Source organism: Elaeis guineensis, chromosome 7 (assembly GCF_000442705.2).
Source record: "Elaeis guineensis isolate ETL-2024a chromosome 7, EG11, whole genome shotgun sequence".
NCBI lineage: Eukaryota > Viridiplantae > Streptophyta > Magnoliopsida > Arecales > Arecaceae > Elaeis > Elaeis guineensis.
In genome coordinates, this window is record NC_025999.2 from 92,087,536 (window position 1) to 92,106,798 (window position 19,263).

At 36.2% G+C, this 19,263-nt stretch overlaps 1 protein-coding gene across 1 annotated transcript; it reads right to left on the reverse strand.

Annotated features, from left to right (window-relative positions):
- Positions 1-8,244: 8,244 nt before the first annotated feature.
- Positions 8,245-16,351, reverse strand: LOC105048513 (uncharacterized). The gene is made up of 7 exons (XM_010927834.2): positions 16,099-16,351; positions 12,025-12,183; positions 11,809-11,875; positions 11,648-11,728; positions 11,388-11,506; positions 9,426-9,505; positions 8,245-9,287 (listed from the first exon to the last, which is right to left on the reverse strand). Exons 1-7 carry the CDS (start codon positions 16,323-16,325, stop codon positions 8,524-8,526), a joined length of 1,497 nt encoding a protein of 498 aa, XP_010926136.1. The 5' UTR covers positions 16,326-16,351; the 3' UTR covers positions 8,245-8,523.
- Positions 16,352-19,263: the final 2,912 nt, after the last annotated feature.

The following is a 19,263-nucleotide window of genomic DNA, read 5'->3' on the forward strand; positions in this document are numbered from 1 at the left end:
GTAGTATATTTCTAAATTTGCAATAACTAAATTTTACATTGACGAGATAACATGTGAAGTAGTTCTTTTAAATGTTTACCGATCATCCTTGGGAGTTCTTAAGGAATGTAGATTTTTATGAGTATCGGAGGAAAACATGAGAAGAAGTTTATGACTAATACCTCTAAAAAGCAAGAAAATATAATCTTGTGACTGCTTCCCAAGTCAAGCGACTTGTGGGTGGGGAGGAGTTGCTATTATCATCATCAATTATGAAAGATGGTAAAGAGAAGCCCTACCACAAGGTCCAGAAGTGGAAGTACAAGTGGGTCACAGAGATTCGGCAGTAAAAAAGACCAAGATCATAAACTAGTGCTGCCATTATTGAGCAGTCATGAGTGGAAAAGGAAAGTCTATATGATTATATTGTTGAGAGGCAGAAAGTATTGGCTGGAAAGATCTGTTTCCTAGCAAAACTAAGTACTTTAAGCACGAGATGGGAAATAAGCCTTTTTTTCATCAGAAGCTAAGTCCTTTATATAGGGGAGCCTAATCTAGCCATCCAAAAGGATCCGCAGACTTGATATAGATATCTATAGCTAATATAGAGAGATGTTTACTATGCTAAGGATTGGATAGAGTCCAAGAACGAAATTTGCTATATCGAGAAGTTGAATCACATACCAAATTTTTGGAGGCCCTAATTTGCCCATATGATGTTTGATTGAGGAGTTCTTTTTTTTTTTTTAGTAAAAAGAAGTTCACTAATACATAACACTAATACAATCCAAAATGGTCTTCTCTATTGCTAACATTAAGCAAAAGGTAACAAGAAGACAAGCTCAGAAGTAGAAAAAAGATACAATGGCTGAAAAGATAGGAACAAATACATAATAAAAGTAATTGATTAGACCATCACAAGAAAAGATGCAAACTATCAAATACTATTAGATAAGTAGGAAATATAAAGGAATAAAAAAGTTGGACATAAAGAACCGAAAGAAGAAAAATATAGCAAGGAGTCTAGAAGAGATATTATGAAGAAGTGGAACATAAATCAACTTGATGATAAGTAAAAGTCACTCTAGATATCTAAGAATAGTACCGTAAGAACCAACAAACAACAAAGTACCAGAGAGACCAATTGAACATCCATTGCAGGAGCTCTATAGTAACTGAATGAGAGATTTGAAGTAGAGCCAAAAATCAACGAGGTGAAGGTACTTAGAAGCCAAATGCTGCACATGCACTATATGAGAATCAGCAGCTTCAAAGATAACTGAAAATGAAGATTAACTGCAGTCATCCAATGTGAACAATAATATCTTGACAACCAAACTAAACAGTAGCTTGCAGTGTAGTCAAAAAAAGCTGATGCAAATTGCTCAAAACATATCCTGCTTTAAGCAACAGTTTAGAGGGGCACCTCAAAGTGTAAAGATAATTGATAAAGCAATAGAGACTTTGATGGTTATTTCTAAATAAAACATAAACAAAGATTGTAAAAATAATAGAGACAACAAAAGATATAGACTTAATAAGCCAACATAGAGAACCAACAGTGGGAGCCACTATGTGCAGCAAGTAGCATAGCAGAAAAAGAACAAAAAGTAGTGTGCCATAAGAGCCTAAAACCATCCAACCAGTGAGCTGCATGAAAGAAGATAATAATCTATAAAAAAGTCTGTAATAGGTAGACTTCATTCCTGATTTCCTCATTGTGCATAAGATCATGCTGCAACATCCTAGCAAATTATGGAGGCAACATATTTTCTTGAGAGAAAGAACAATTGCCTAAAAGTGCTTGTTTGGAGAGCCAATTAGTAGCTTGATTCTATTCATGATAAATTTGAGAAAAAAATGCAAGAAGGAAAACTATTTATGATGTTCAATATATTCTGAAAAATGGAAAGATCAACTATCTTACAAGAGGATTTATGCGTAAGCCACTGAATTACTATAGAAAAATCAGCTTGAACATATAAAATATTATTTTCAAATCATTGAAAAGCAATTTTGAGTCCATACCATACTGCCAAGAGTTCTGCGTAAGGAATCGAGCAGGAGAAAATGCTAATACTTTGAGCTAAAATAAGAGTTTCACAAGCATCTCAGATAATAAAGGTTGCCCCAGCAGTTTAAGATTGGATTACAGTATCAAAATTTAGTTTTAACTCTCCAAAGGATAGAGATAGTCAGGTTAAGAAATTAGGAGAGAAAATATGCCATAGCACATGAAAGCTACCCCAGGACTTTGATTGAAGATTAGCTAAAAAAGCTTCATTGATACCTTGTATATACGAAAATAAATGTCTAAGCAATTGTGAATAGGAAATAAACTGATGCTGAAAAATCCTAGCATTATGACAATTTCGAATCAACCATGCCATATTACCCATCATTGCTTTTAACTTGTCCTCTATCGGAGCATTTGCTAGCAAATCAAACAGTGTTGGTAAAAAAGCAAAAAGGGAGTTAAGCTCAGAAATCATGGAAAGGATAGTCCAACATTATTTAGCATATGAACAATTTACAATAATATATTCTACATCTTCAATAGTACCAGCACAGAGGTCACAGTAAGTAGAAATGTTAAAAATTATACCACATCGATTTAAGAAAGATTTACAAGGTAAATAGTTCCACACAAGCTTCCGTGGGAAGCATTTAACCTTCAAAGGCAAAGGAAGAGCCCAAATCTAATTGCATTGAGGAGTATAAGACTCCATGTCTGAAGAAGGAAGGACCGATATAATGTCAGAAGCTGAAACATTAGGGCATATCAATTAAACCAGTAGAGTCTATTTGGCCATGGATTCAAAAGAATAGAAATCTTAGCAATAGTATGAATTAAATCATTATTAAAACATGAATGAAGAGCTTGCAAATTCCATTGCCCATCCCTAGTTATAAAATCAGCAACATTAAAAGAAGCTAGATCAATATTTGAGTTGATAAAGATAGGCATCCTGGATAACGGCACATTAAAAATTCAAGGATCGAGATAGGTATTCATAGAGCTGCTAGAACCAATTATTCAAATTAAAAATTTTTGCAACTATATACAATGGTACTGATTTTATTCCCAATGATAGAGCATTTACGGGGTCTACGATACCATTCCAAGAGGCTCTGAATTTATATTTAGCCTGAACCAGTAGAGCCCATAAGAAAGAAGGATGCAAAATAGGATTTATAAACTGCCTATTTCTCAAGGTTTGCAAGCCAAGGCCACCATGATTTTTTGGCTTACAGATTTTGGACCAAGCATGTATATGAAGACCTTTTTGAGTTGAAGGATGATCCTATAAAAAGGCTCAATTTTTTTTTTTATAAAATTAAGAATTGAAACAAGTAAGTGGATAGAATGCATGGTGTAAAGAGGAATTGACGCAAGAACTGATTGCAAAAGGATTGTCTTTCCAGTAAATAAAAGAGCCTTCCACTTCCACCCTTTAATTTTATTATCTAGCTTGGGTATGAGATGACTAAAATGACATGTAGCTAAAGCAGTAGTAGATAATGGAATGCTCAAGTAATCCTAGATGCCTCATTTAATTAGAATTTGAAGGATATACTGAATCTGCTCCTTAATAGAAGAAGCAATATTAGGACTAAAGATTATATGTGACTTAGCATAATTAATAGCTTATCTAGTGGTATCACAATAAGTTTTGAGAATAGATTTTAACATTAAAGCACCACAAACAGTAATACAAGCAACCACAAGACAGTCATCCGCATAAAGAATATGAGAGATAATAAGATCCTATGGACTAGGTTTGCAAGCTCAAAGAATCTTCGGTTGAATAGCACCATGAAGATAAGTGGTAAGTAATTCAGAATCAAGAATAAATAAGTATGGAGATAGAGGGCATCCTTGATGCAATTCACAAAATTTGGAAACCAATCCAAGAGATCCATTTATAAGCAAAGTAAATTGAAGATGAAAAATACAAGCAAAAACCTAGGAAATGAACTTATCATTAAAATTAAAAGTATGAAAAAACTGGGTTAGACAACCTCATTAAAATCTATCAAAAGCTTTTTTCATATCAATTTTCAAGAGTTCCTTTTGTGAATGGAATAACTCCTTAAGCTTTACAACATAGATCCATCCTTTAAGAGTATGATGCACTCAAAGATCGGGGCCAAATTCTACCTTTTGGGCTTCAAAATGAGCTGATTAATATAATTTTTTTTTCTAAAAAAGATTTTGACTTAGCATATATCTCAATCCAAGAAAAATTTAGTGAAATGGCTTGAAGTAAAATTGATATAAGAGTCAAGATATACTTTCTATAAGATTTCAGCTTTTCATAATTATTTTTTACTAGTTACATCTATTTTAGAAAAGCTATATCTTTTTTTAATTAGAAAAAAATTTGATCCAAATTATGTAAGGACATACCTTACTAGTAGAAATGGAAACATTGCAACTTAGTTTTATGACATTAATGAAAATAGAATAGGAGACTTAGCAGGGGTGGCAATGGGTTGGATATTGCTCGGATTGACCAATACTCATACCCACCCCATTAGAAAAGCATCCAAACCCAAACCCACCTCGAATCTATCTCAGATCGGATTAGATCAGATAAAATAGAGGGTCTAGATTAGTTGGATCGAATCAGATATACCCGCTTTAGCGCTTCGAAGTTTCGATAAAAAATTTACAAACCCATTGGCCGAAATGCCTCCAATCTCCTAGGGTTTTTTTCTTCCCCATAGATCTCTGAAAAAGAGAATGAAATGAAAAAGAAAAGACAGTGAAAACCCAAAAAAGAAAATTAATCTATGTGGGAAGAAGCCTTACCTTTTATTTTTTTTTTCGACAGCTGAATAGGGAAGCTTAGATGATGGGTAGGTTTTTGCCACCTATTAGAGCTCTCTCCTCCTCTGCCACCACCTAGTTGTGGGACCCGTGAAGGTAACCACTGCCGCTTGTGTCTCCATGCCCGTCGCTCATCTTGCTCCATCGATGACCCTGCCATTGCATGTCTCCATCTTTTCTTTATTTTTTCCATCCTCAAGAGTCTCAATTGGGCAGGAGGCTTGGAGCGGCCGAATAGGGAAGCTTAATCAGGTGGGAGGTCAGAGCAGCCATATAGAGAAGCAGGAAGCTTACGATGGCTCAGGTTTTGTGTCTTAGTAGCCGGATAGGGAAGCTTACAAGTTATAATGGCTAGGGTTTTGGGTTAGTAGGTCTTAGCGGTCGAATGGGAAAGGAATATGATGGCTAGGATTTTGTGTTGGGCTTTATATACAAAAATAGAATCGAATTGGATTCGGAGTGGGATATATTGTTAATTGTACCCGATCTGAATCTATTTTAGATTTTTTTTTTTTGAAATCCATACCCATCCTGAATTTTAATCAGGTCAAGTAAAACCTGCCACATTTGGATCGGGTTGGATTGGGTACTCAGCAAATTGACAAAATGGGCCATCCCTAAGACCTAGACTCTATTGTCTCCAATTTTCTAACTTTTCTATATTTTTCAAAAGATTTGACTTAAAAGGATTGAAAGAATTGCTTCTTTCTTTACGGTTGGATTCTTTACCAATTTTGGTAGGAACTAGAAAAATGAATATACTTCACTTTATTCTTTATAATATTTTTAAAAATTTAATATTTCAAATAGATAATATATGTCGATAATTTCTACATATTCATGATATATATATATATATATAGTAAAAATAAATAATTCATGATTGTTTTCTATTTATGCTCCAATTAAAAGGTGTTGTAAAATATTAATCCATGTAATTTAGAGGAAGGTATTTAATATAAAAATTTTACTAGTATTTTATAGTATATTTTTTCAAAATAAAATTTAATTTATTTAACATATTTTTAATTAAAATTTGGGGTTACCAATTGACCCAATAATCAAATTAGTGACCTTGAGAGTTGGACACTTGACCAAATTGATCTATGCCATTTTAATAATCATAATTTGATTTGTATCTGGTTAGCTATGCTTAGCATGCATTATAGATGGTAGGTCCTATCTCTATCCTTTATGATTTGTCGTTGATAATAATTCTTATTATCGAAATCTACTAAAAATCTGACTTGCATTAGAAATAATATTTTGACTTATATCCATATTTGAATAGAACAATATGAATATGACTAATATCTAGCTTGTATTTATTTTTGTTTAGAGTAAATATAGATATATTTGATATCTAATTAGTAACTTTATATGTCTACAAATATTGTAAATACTAATACTAATATTTGTTTGATATCCATTTTCATATTCATATCCACCAAAAACATATGGACATGAAATATCTAATCCACATGCTATACCTATTCAGCCCTATTCAATATATTTAGAATCAGGATTGATCACATCTGAAATTTTAACCCTAAATTCAGATTTTGGGTAAAGTGTCAATTTTTGTTGTTTCAACTCTAGGAGTCAAACTATAATTACATAGATCACCATTATCAATGGAGCAGGAAAAATAATTTTTCATGATGCAAAGAATGCCTAAAGTAAAATTTAAAATATAAGTTCAGGTATATCATAAGAATGCAACGTGTGTCATAGAGAACCTGACGTGTCCTAAGACTTTAACATTGTGAGTATGTCAAAAACATAAATTGGAATCAGATTTTAGTTGGAAGACCAAATAATGAGGATAATCATACAAAGCACAAGACGTGAACTGAGAGGCAAATTTTGGGATAATACTTGTAGAAGAGAAGGCACCCCCTCTTGACCCTTGGATGCAAAGTTTGAATATTCATGCAATATTTCTTATTTGGATTATATTATGCTATATTTATTATTATCTATTTATCCATCATCTTTGAGATATATGCCTTACAAAATATTTAAATAGGACTAAGATCCTAGAGTTATCAAGAGAGATGGAGCTTTGCCCATAATGGACCTTCCAATAGTGGAAACCCAATCTTTGTAATAAGAGATCACTGGAAGGAGGTTCAATATAATAATAACAAGCTAATTGATTGGTTAGGAAGCACATATGGTCTATTTGATATAGAATTCATAGGCTCGATCCCATTCTTATGGTGATTAGTGCTCCTATATAGTGGTTAAAAAGAGTTTATCTTTGAATAAGATTTGAGCGGTATTGCTCAAGATGTGACACTACACACATCCTTGGAAGGGCTCATCTATATGAGAATATTCGTACATGATCATGAATATAAGATTTGGACTATTTCTAGCGACTCTCATGAAAAATTAAGATAAATGTGCAGGACCACTAATGCGCACAGACTTGCGATAAAGAGCTCTGTACTATATATGTGGTAGTTGAAGTTTGGATCAAAGGAACGTAGTTCAAGATCTGGTTTACTCTATTTTTTTCAGATAGAAACTATTCACATTAAGTAAGATTAAGTTATCTTACTCATTGCATAATATAAGCATTCAGAAATTTATGTTATTTTATTTTATAATTTTTTTAAAAAAAATTGAGTTTTATGGGGAATTGTCAGAGGGAATTCAAAAAGAAAAACTCAAAATTTTTCTAAAATTTTCTCTAAATATTTTAATTTTAAAATTTTATTATTTAAATATATTAATATTTTTATTATTATAATTTTAATTTCTGACCATTGGGTTCCTAATTAATAATGGTTATGTGTATTTAATCTCATTTTTATTTTATGAAAATTGAATTTTGTATTAAAAATTATGACCGTTGGATTTCTTATTAAGATATTAATAAATTAATAAAAATCCAAATAATCACAAACGATCATACTGGTTCGCTATATAAAAGGCTCTTTTGGGTTCTAATGCCAAATGCAATCCAAAAGCCTTTCTTCAAGCTATTCTTCTTCCCAAGTTTCCTTCAATTCTATTTTATATTATAATTTTTTTCTTAAATATTAAAAAAATCTTCACCAATCTTCCTTATGATCGTGCTTGCAGATGAAGGATACCGATCGTATTTTGAGATAATTTTTTTGAATATTCCTACATGAGGAACGAAAATACACCTTAAAATAATGCATCGCACACTTTCGATTTGATTAATCATTACTTTTTATTCTTAATTTTTTGTAAGTTATTTACAATATTATTTACAATCAAAATTTTTTATTAATTTTCTTAAATCACATCTGAAAAGACCGCTTCCTTCAAAGATTCACTTCCCGCAACCAGGCACTTTCATTTTCCCTTTATCCACGTCTAAAAATCAAAACGTCATCACCTGACCAACTTATGGGTCCGCTTCATTGGTCAGTCACATTCACCAAAGATAAAACTTATGCTACAAAGACACTCCCCAGAACGGTGGAGGACACCCAGTATGCATCTCTTAAATTATCTTTCACTGTTTCCACTGTACAAGTATTTTTGCTTGATATTTCTCCTTGATGCTATTGCTATTGTATCACATTCCTATCTGCCACGGTATAGCATGGCCTCTATAATGTCAAAACCAGACAAACCCCCCAAAAAAAAAAACCAAGAAACAAAAAAAGACAATCATCCAGTACCCCAGCCATGATATCTCAGATAAGGCAAATCTAAAACCAGTTCAATTAGTCATCTGGGATTTCTACGACGGTCATGGCAGTACTGGTGTTTTTGCCTACTCCATGTGCTTGAATGTTCTCAGACTGTTGCTCATTGCCCACAACAAGGCTGGGGCCGCCTCCATTCGGACTTCTGAGCAGTTTTTGCTTTTTCCTCTGCTCCGTTCTTTTATTTACTAGAGGTTCAACATTTTCATCAGACTCCTCATATGCAAAATAATCCAACCATTCACTTGCAACCGTGTAATCATTCTTGCGTCTTCCTAGTTTTCTTCTTTTCTGGCCAGTGCATGCTTGCTGCTTCTTGAGTGTTGGAGTTCTTGCACGTTTAGAGGGTTCTGGAGCTGCCGCACAGCTCCTAGTTTTTGACTCAACGCCCTTCAGCTTGTCAAAGTTCCCAGCTGGTGCACCCACGGATGCAAAGTAGCCTGATATTGCCGCCTTACCATCCAAACGACCCTTTGTCCCTCCACCTCCAAATGTTCCCTCATTCTTGCCATCCAAATAATCCTCTGTGCCTACATCTCTGAATGTCACCTTCTTGCCATCTCGACCGTCCTTTGCTCCTACTTCACGTAGACTGTCCTTTGCTCCTGCTTCACTTATTACCTTCTTGCCATCCAAATTATCCTCCGGTCCTCCAGCTTTGAGTGCCACCTTCTTTGTGCCATTCAAATCATCCTTTGTTCCTGGTTCACATAATTTGCGTTTTCTTTGTCTAGTCATATAGTGAAAACCTTTATACCTGCCCTCGTGAAGCTCCTCATCATCTGAAAAACAAATAAGAAAATTTTTAAATATGAAATTAAATCACAGGGTACTCTCAAGGGGAGGTTCTTGCAGGCCAGAATCTTACAATGGCATTCACAGTATTGAATTTAGTTTTTTATGTAGTTTGAATGTCTCACCTTTCAAACTCATTTTGTGGTTATCACATTCGGTTGGTTCTTGTATCTCAACGCATCTTCCAGAGCATAACTTATTATTGCTGCAAAAGCAAGAGGGAACACACGAAGAGCAAGTTTGACATGCCATGAAACCATCCACAGTTGCTTGTAATTAGGTGACAAATGAATAAGATATTATTTACAAGCCAGGGTGTGAAACAAGAATCATATGGTGCAATAGTTACAACCTAATATGAGCACATGCCTGAAATTGACATAATGCCCTATAAAATGTCATTCAATTGCACAATTTCATATAACATGCAACTGGGAAATGACTATCTTCATGCAGATTGTCAATGATAGAACGAACCAGTTAGAGGTACCATCATTAGTTTGGATCTGTTGTTAAGTTGGTAAGAGGTACCTCCAAATTTATGCACTTTTGACACAACTAGTATGTCCATGTGACCTCTCTCAAATGGATGGGAAGTGCTTAGAGAGGAGGTGAGGAGAATAGGTAGAAGTGTGTGTGGGGGGGGGAGTTGTGTGGGTTTGTGGGGGTTGAAGAAAGAGAGTCTTAAACAGATGGGAAGTGCTTGAGGAGGAGGCAAGGAGGAAAATGGCCCCCCCCTCCCTTTTTTTTGGGGGGTTTGGGTTGGGTTGGTGGGAGAGGAGGGGGTGGGTGGGGGGGGACAAGAGAGCAAGCGAGAGAGAGAGAGAGAGAGAGAGAGAGAGTTGACAAATCATGGGAGGCCATTGCTCCTGCAGTTCACACGCCTTTACTGGAAATCACCGATTCTGGACACCTAAAATCAGGGAATTGGAGGAACCATAGTCTTCCCCTCCCCCAGTTTTTCCTCTCTACTTGCCTCTTCTCCCTAGCCCTTCCCACCCATGTGTAACATCACATGGACTGGTGAATCAAGCACTAGTGCACACTATAAAGTCTATAATAACCATATAGTTTCTTGTTGAAACGATATAAACGAGAAGCACAGTATAGTGTTGTCCCGCGCATCTCTTCCACTCCTCCCATGTCACGAGTTAGGTATTGCAAAAATTTGGAAAATTGAGCAGATATATAGAAAACTGTGTCAGGAGCTCTTGAAAATTCTTAAACAGGAGAAACTACTGGAAAGGTGTATAATTACAATCAAATTATTGGTATGTACAAGCACTAAGAAGGGAGCTAGCTACAGCAACATAAACAAACAAAAGGACAGCAGCAAAAAGAATCTGTTGATGGAGGCTTCACACATGCTCTGAAACACACCATTAAATAACTCCATAGACAATCCATAATATCGATGCTTTACCTTATTATAAATCACAATAATGTCATACATATACACAAGCATCAAATATTCTAATCTTTTATGCATGGATGAGTACCCAAATCTTAATTTCCTCTGCTAGATGAAATCATAATCTTCAGCACATATCATAATTTGTTTTCTACTTCTGCATTTCTGTGTCCATCTAATACATTATGTGCACTCCTGTTACACCATCTACCCACCTCTTCTTCGAGAACCTCATTATCTCCAGTCACTGACTTCCTCCAACTTCAAACACCTCTTTCAACTCTGCCATCTTATTGTCCCTTCCGTCCCAAGCACTATTCCTTCTAATAAAGGATGAATGGAAGATGTCAGGGCATAGGAGGTGGGCAGCAAACAAGAAACAGAATAAAGGATTGTAAGCAAGATCTGGGTCCAGAAGGGTGAGGCGAGGGATAAAGAGGCAATCTGAATGCAGACATCATAAGTTAAGGTACATTTTGAACTCAATTAAGCCTTTATGTAGAAAAGAAAGCAAGACATAACTAACAATAGAATTGGTCTATATTTCTATATTTGAATAAATACATGCCTCAGAAACATTCGAAGATAATTCAGCATATATCAGCACCAAGCATATCAGTCGGTATGGCTGACAGACAAACATCTAAGAATCTGCATTCCTAATGTGGAGTCTTACCTATGCCATTGACATGATGGGTTATCACAACACCCTTCAGGGCCTACATTCTCAATGCAGTCACCAGCTGAAGGATCTTTTTTCGTGCCTGGTTTGATCAAATTCCCACATGCTTCACACTGCAGAAAAATTATGACAAAGACATTAGTACAGAAAAATCTAAATTTCAAGTGTTCAACAGCTCAGAGCCTCAGAGACTCGACTTGAACTTCAGAAGGAAAGTTTAGGGTGTGTTCTAAAAAGTGAGAGATCTGTATTACAATCCAGTTGCCAGTTCTGCAGGTGTCAGCTTCCTCCCGTAATTCATGGTAAATGGTAATGTTGTAGCCACCAGATGGCCTCTGAAGTAGGTAAAAAATAAAATAATTAGACCAGCCTACAATATAAATATTATTCCTTATGATGTCTGCTGTTGACTAACCTGATGATCTGTCAGCGAGCTGGCATTAATTGAATCCATCATTTCCCGGAAATTTGGATCATGCACACTGCTTAATCACGACATGAATTTTAGGTACAATGGGAGAAGGTTATCAAATAACACAGTGGTAGCAAGTTGCCAAATATCACAAGGTAGCAAGTTATCAAATATCCTGCTATATATGTATCTCCTGACATGATACCATTTATGAATTACCTGTGCTCATTTTTTTTGTTCTTAATCCACAAGAATGCATGAATCATCTCATGTAGTAAAGCATTCTTGAGATCAGCAGTTGGCCAAGATTTCAACAAGAGTTTGTTGAGGAGTATTTCACAGCTACCATCTGAAGAATAAAGGCAAGAACTGGTGTGGCTGCATTGAGCCAACATAAGATCAGAACCAACCCAACATTCTTCTCAAATATAAGCATCTTAAACTTCATATATATATATATATATATATATATATATATATATACGATCATACAAATTGATGTACTCTAGTTGCATACAATAAATATACATAGAAAGTTTGATATGTTACTAATATCAATTCACATATGATAAGGAAACAATCAACCAAACCTTTTGTTAAGGAATGCATGCCTTGTTATCCAACAGCATGGTTATACAACTGTCAAATATCAAGATTACCATCTCTCATATTTCACATAAGATAGTAGAAGATATGAGGATAAATATTGAATGCATGGTCATAAAGGAAATATGGACCTGTTATAAATGAAAGGAAGCACATAAGAATAATTTATGTAAGAATTGCATGGCAGTACAACAGAATAATTAATGCCCAATCATCATCATTTATATATGAAGAAAAAAGTGATATAACTGTATTGCTAAATTAATAGAAAAAATATATATAAGTGATGATAAAGGCAGCACTGTCTTAAAAACCTACAATACATCACAATATCACCTAAGAGCACAAAATAAAAGATGTTAAAAATATCAAAGATTGCACTAATACATTGTTGACAAGTGAAAAACTAGATTCCATATCCAGAGCCCCTTCCAAATACCTGGGAGAGATTTAGAAGGCATCAATAAAAGTCAATTATAACTTATTTTATAGTTCTGGCTTTTCCTACAATGAGCAGTCAACCTGTCGCTCCATTCTATGGACTGCAAATTTCATCCCAAGCAACATATATAGATGCTACAGGTGTTAGATACGCAAACTCAACATCAATGGATCTACATGGCTAGATAGCAATAGCTAGGAAAGATTATAAGAGATGACATGGGCAAATTGATAATGGCCGATTAGGAAATTTGTACTGAAAAGTCAAACCATTTGGCTGGAGCCAAGACTGATCAAGAGATATAAGTATTACTGTGAAAAGGGCGAAACAACCAAAGCTTTAGATAAATCTGATTGTAGATTGCTGTAAAGAAAAAATAAATTTTACTTTGTGATAGGAAGAAAGTATATAGCTAATTTTACTAAATATCAAAGACAAATGAAAAACTGAGTGATGATTAATTGACTCACAAAAGAAAATAGAATGGTAGTGGAACATAAATAAGTGCTAGTGCGTAGCCTTCTAAAGCACCAAAGAGAAAAAAGAAAAAGAAAAAAGAAATCCTCCCCCTCTGTGTGCAAAATCAAAATTTACATATTCTAGTTGCTGATTGATTTTTAGAAGGCATTGCATACAGCATTAAAATTGCTCTGTCTTATATCCGCATCGTAGTAGACAAAACTGTCAGCTACAGACCAATAACTCATCATTCCACTATACCTTGTGGTTTTGCAGCTAATTGTGTAAAGGAGTTTGGGCAGAAAAGGTCATGAAGGAAATTTTTGAGGGATAGAAAAAGAAACTATAGTGAATAATAGCTTTACTTTTAAATTGAACAAGAATAACTGGTATACGGGTAAGAAATATTGATAGTCTCCTTCTGAATTTTGAAATAGGGATGATATTCTACTTTCTCTCTTTAGCTAATCCAGAGGAGAAAGGGCTAGCCTATCAACCTTCCCAATGCTTCTCTTTTCTGGAAATAATAGCTAGAATGGATGCAAACTTGCATTTCAATACTCACTTTTAATACCCAACAAAAAGAGCCTAACAGTCTCTTTTGGAGATTTTAAGGACCATATCGTTAATGAGGATTTCAAAAAATTTAGTAAGGTACTGAAGACCAAGGAAATTTGTTTTTGCAAGTTGTACAATAGGAAAGTAAGCATTGCACTGCTGGTCCCAAACAAGCAATAAGACTTCTAACATTTTAATAAATGCTAAAGCTGCTTTTATGTGGTTAACTGCTCTGACTTTTAGTATTGAAAGTAGTCATAATGCATCAATAGGACAAGGACTAAAATGTTCCAACTGAACAATTTGACCATGATTTAGCAAGAAATAAAAGGACATTCTTGTCATTTGGCAGAATTGTACCTTGTTTAAAGTTATTCTTAAGATTCTCCATATTTGCTACATGCCTCTCTTTAAGATTTCGCTTTCAGCTGTAGATTGGTGAACAATGCAGGCATATTTACATGCAAACATACACATAATGCATGTATAAGTGAATTAATTGCACAGAAAAATAAAATCAGAATGAAGTTATCATGTTGTAGATATGGCATGGCACAATAAGGTTTACAAGTCACATTGAACAGAGGGTAGCATCGCAGAAACTAGGACCTAAGTGGAAGAGAAAGCGATAGAGAGAAAGATGCAGAAGCATACAAACTACAAAGAATTAAAGTAAGAGAAGCAATAGAGAGGATAACCAATGATATTATGATGCCACCAAGACACTTTCGAGCATGCGAAATCATACTATGGCTGGTGGAGGGTTTGCCCATCAGCTTTTGAAGACATCTTATAATGCTTAATGAATTAGTACTATATGATTGTCGATGAATGAAAACTTTACTAGTGAAGAAAGAGCTCAAAGACTCCATAGAACCAAATTTTCAATTTTGAAAAAAGGGAAGCGAGGGGTTTTATTTGTAGGCTCCATGGTTTTAAGTACTGATCAGCACAACATGCCATGCATAGTACATATACCGTACCAGAACACTGGCACTGGCATGGTGCCTAGTGCATGCCAATACTTGGGACGTTGTTGTGCTAGTGCCTGCTGAGTTTTGGCATGGCACGTACCAAGCAATGCTGCATCCAGCATATTATCAGCTTAAATCCTCGGTAGGCCCTTGGGTCCATTTTATTGGCTAGGATTCATGCATGGCATTTAGAGATTGATCAAAGGAAACAAAAACAACTAGGAGATCAGACCCAAAAAAACTTGGCATGGACCGATAAGCATATGTTGTATTTGGCACCGATACATAAAAATACATTGAACTGATCACATTTGGATGCATTAAATGAAGAGCAGTTTGTTTTAGATCCACAGATTCTGACCCTCTTTGGTAAATCAAATTTAGGTAAAATTGGTGCACAACTCATATTGTTCGGTTGAGCATTAAATCACTCATTCACACTCAAACTCAACCCCCAACTGACTTGGAAATCTTCTACTGACACCATGCTTGCATAGGCATCCGACACAACTTAGCATGCATTGGATGATCTGGACAGAGTTCAAGTTGCACTATGTTGGCCCAAACCTGATCCAAACTTGGCTGATGAACCAGCCTGTTGACATCAGCCTGTCATCATGATCTAGCATATGATGGCAAGGCGATGCTACAGGGGGACATTGTCAGGTCGATTCTAGTGTTACTAATCTTGCATTGGATACTAAGCTCACTGCAGCATGATTTTCTATGCACCTATTGCCTTCCTACATTGTCGGGCGGCCATCAAACATAAGGGTTGATCGCTCAATGCACCTCGGTACGAACCTTAACAGGGGGATCTTCAAAGTTCCAAGTAAAAGATTAAGTTAAGGTGTGTAACAGGAAAAGTAAAGATAAAGGATGGAGAATTGCGGATACCTAATAAATATATGTTGGGAATTATTTGGGAAATTGTGGTAGGCTAGGTGCCAGATCCCAACGGCGATGCTGCAAGGAATTAGAATACAACAAGAACCCTAGAATGTTTGAGATTGCAATGCACGTCACTTGTTCATCGTAGGGATGAATTTTAATGCCCAACACATATTGTCATCGTTCAGGTGGGCATTGAAGGGAAGAAAGGTAATGGCATCCATTAGTGCATAAATAAATTGGGGCAGTGAAGACAGTAGTTTGCGCGTATGATAAAACGAACACGGATGACATTGGCATAATAAAATAAAACAAGAACAAAAGCATTAAAAAGAGAGATAGGAGAGAGAGAGGGGGGCGGACTTGTTCGAGCGTGAGTCGATCCAGGAGACGAGGCAGGGGCCGAGGGCTTCGTCGAAGTAGAGAGTGTTGTAGTGGCAGAAGAGGGAGTAGATGTCGACCTCCCCGTCCTTCAATTCTGTTGTTCCCGAATCCATGGCGAACCCTCTTCTTGAAGGTTTGGCAGAGGAGAGGAGTTCGAAAGCGAGGGAGAGCGAGAGAGCGAAGGAAAAGGGCGAGAGAGTTCTCATTGCGCCCCTTTCTTTGTTTAGGCTCCGCTGGCGTGGAGAGAGAAAAAAAAAGGAAAACACCGGAAGGTCTCGTTGGCAAGGAAGATGGGCGAGGGTTGTGACATCCAACGGCATTTGAGACGCCACGTGGCAACCAGCTGACCGGTTGGGAAGCGTAACGGCCTGGCACGACGTCATCGGAAGAAGGTTGCATGGAAACCTATTGGTTGACCTCGTTCACACTAAACCAAGAATAACCTAGGTTGCTTTGGTAGCTGGCAATTTAATGGATAATCTGGGTCACTGTGATATATTTTTTTTTGATGAAAATTCAGCATATTTTTTTATAATATTATAAAAAAATTTAAATAAAATTAATTTTTAAAAAAATTACATAAAATTCATTATCCAATCTTTTTTTGCTCCCCAATCTCTCTCCATATGCATTTCTGATCCACTGCTCCTCCATCTCTCTTTGTTTGTCCGTAATTTTTTTGCTCGTCTCCCACCACTTTCTTTGACTCCTCCACCTTCATCCCTGTCACCTCCATGGCTCCACACACGCCTACCCTCTCAGTGCTTGTGATTCATTACATTTTTTGATCCGTCACTTCTCCGCATCATTATCACATTCACATCACTTTGGTTACTTCTCATCAGAAAAAAAAAATATTATGATAAAATTATTAAAAATATTTTAAAAATTTAATTTCACATTATCGATAATTTGATTGTCATATCAAACATGCCAATCAAAATTTTTAATAAATTTATTATAATATTATCTGTATATATCAAATATAGTAACCAACATTATTGACAATTTAATGATGACAATCTATCCTAAAGACAACCCTTTTTAATTTATATAACATAACAATACACGCTATCATATATATATATATATATATATAAGTTTTTTTAGTAACAATACATCTCATCATGTATTTAATTTTTTTATCTTCTTCTAACTAATAAATTACCCATGGTCCATTTTGAACCAGATCCAATTAATAGTGTCTTCTTGCATAGGGTTTGGGCACGAGAAGGGGAATGGGAAGAAAATACAAGCGGATTCATATAGAGTTGGATGATTAAAATAAAAAAGATATTTTTCATTGGGCCTAATCTTAAGGCTAAATAACTAAGTCAAATCAAATTTGTATTGGTTCACTCAGTGGACCAAATAAATTTGCAAGCTATGCGGAGGATAAAACTATAATTGAGTTAGAGAGGTTCTACCAAAAATATTAAAAAGGGATTTGAGAGCCAAAATCATGCCCAACCATTTATAATTAAGTTGAACGGATTTGGATATATTAATAAGTTTCGATTTCAACTAATGCTTTATATCAAACACGAAATCTACCGAAGATAAAAAGTACTTCACCCTTCTCAGGAAGCACATTGGATATGGTTTTAATTTTAGTACTGCAATAAAAACACATGTTATCAATGTACTTAAGAATACTGTATTTCTAGCACAATCCATTCCAAATGCTTGCCTTCTTAAATGGATTAGAGCCGGTGAAAGTAAAATAATTTATAATTTCGAATGAGAGACCTTAAAAAAACTATAGTATCCATCGTAGTGTCATGGAATATCACAGTAGAAAACTTGAACAGTATGGGATAGGAAAGGAGCTCATTTTATAGAAAAGCAACACAAGAACAATAAAATCACTTAATGCACACATTGTACGATGTAAATATTATATTTTTATATGCTGTGATAGGCTGCATGAATAAATTTTGTGATACATGAAAATATATTAAATGTGCTCTAGAAAATTTTGGCAAGATTCATATTATACTTGGTCTAGCATAAGGGTGGCAACTAAGGCCAATAAAATCTGGATTAAGTCCAAAAAAAAAAAAAAAAAGCCATACCTACACCATTAATAGTCCAGTTAAAATAAACAATTACATATCAATCACCCACTAAATAACACTTTACTTATCAATTACGTACCTTCACAGAATCAAATAAATGACGTTCAAAACATAAGATTTTGAATTGGGCATCTAAAGAGAAAATTTCTAATGAAGAATAAAACATGATAAATCATAAATACACATGGCCTCCACCTTTTCTCAACATTATATTTTATTCATTCTTTTGACCATTAATTGCATAGCATGTCTAATCATGCAAACAAATCATTGACCAAGCCATGGTCTGTTACACAATGCCACTTGTTGTGGCCAATCGCCTCGTCGTCCGATCGCCGGGGAACGAGCACCTGCAAAAACGAGAAGTCCACACTGATCGGAGACGGCTCCGGCAGAGACCCTCCGACGGTCAAGTCAGAGAGGTGACTGGACAACAGTGAAATGAAGACAGAGAGCTCGATCGAGAGAGAGAGGGAGAGGGAGGAGCAAGCCTGTGGTTTCGAAGGTGAGAATGGAGATCCCTTGCACTGTTGCCTTCCCCGATTTATATAGTGGAGCACGGTATGGCGCCGTCATTAATGGCGCAGACAAGTGAGGAACTGTCAACTCACTGTAGACTGTCAGAGTCGCCGTGAAAGTGTCATGTCGCCGTGGGGCTGTCAAATCACCAGGATTGACAATGCTCTCGGCGGGACAATGCCCCTAGACGGCCGTGCCGCATGTTGCTGTCAGAACCGACAAGGTCTGGCGGCTGCACGGCGATTGGAGGAGTCGACCGACCCTAAGTCGGTGGCCAGCTGAGCGGCGTCGGGCTCCTCCGTTGGTTGGCGAGTTTTACGTAAGTCGGCCATCAGACCTTCCGGTTCAGTCGGTCGGGAAAGGTGCGCCCGACATATCCTCAGTCGGTCGTAAGTCGATGATGGGCCGGTGATGGCGTCAGTCGGTCTGTCCGACTGTCAATCGGTCGGTCGGTCCCTCCGGCCGTAAGTCGGTCGGTCGGTCCGACTGTCAATCGGTCGGTCGGTCCCTCCGGCCATCGGTCGGTCGGTCGGTGGGTATTCCCCAA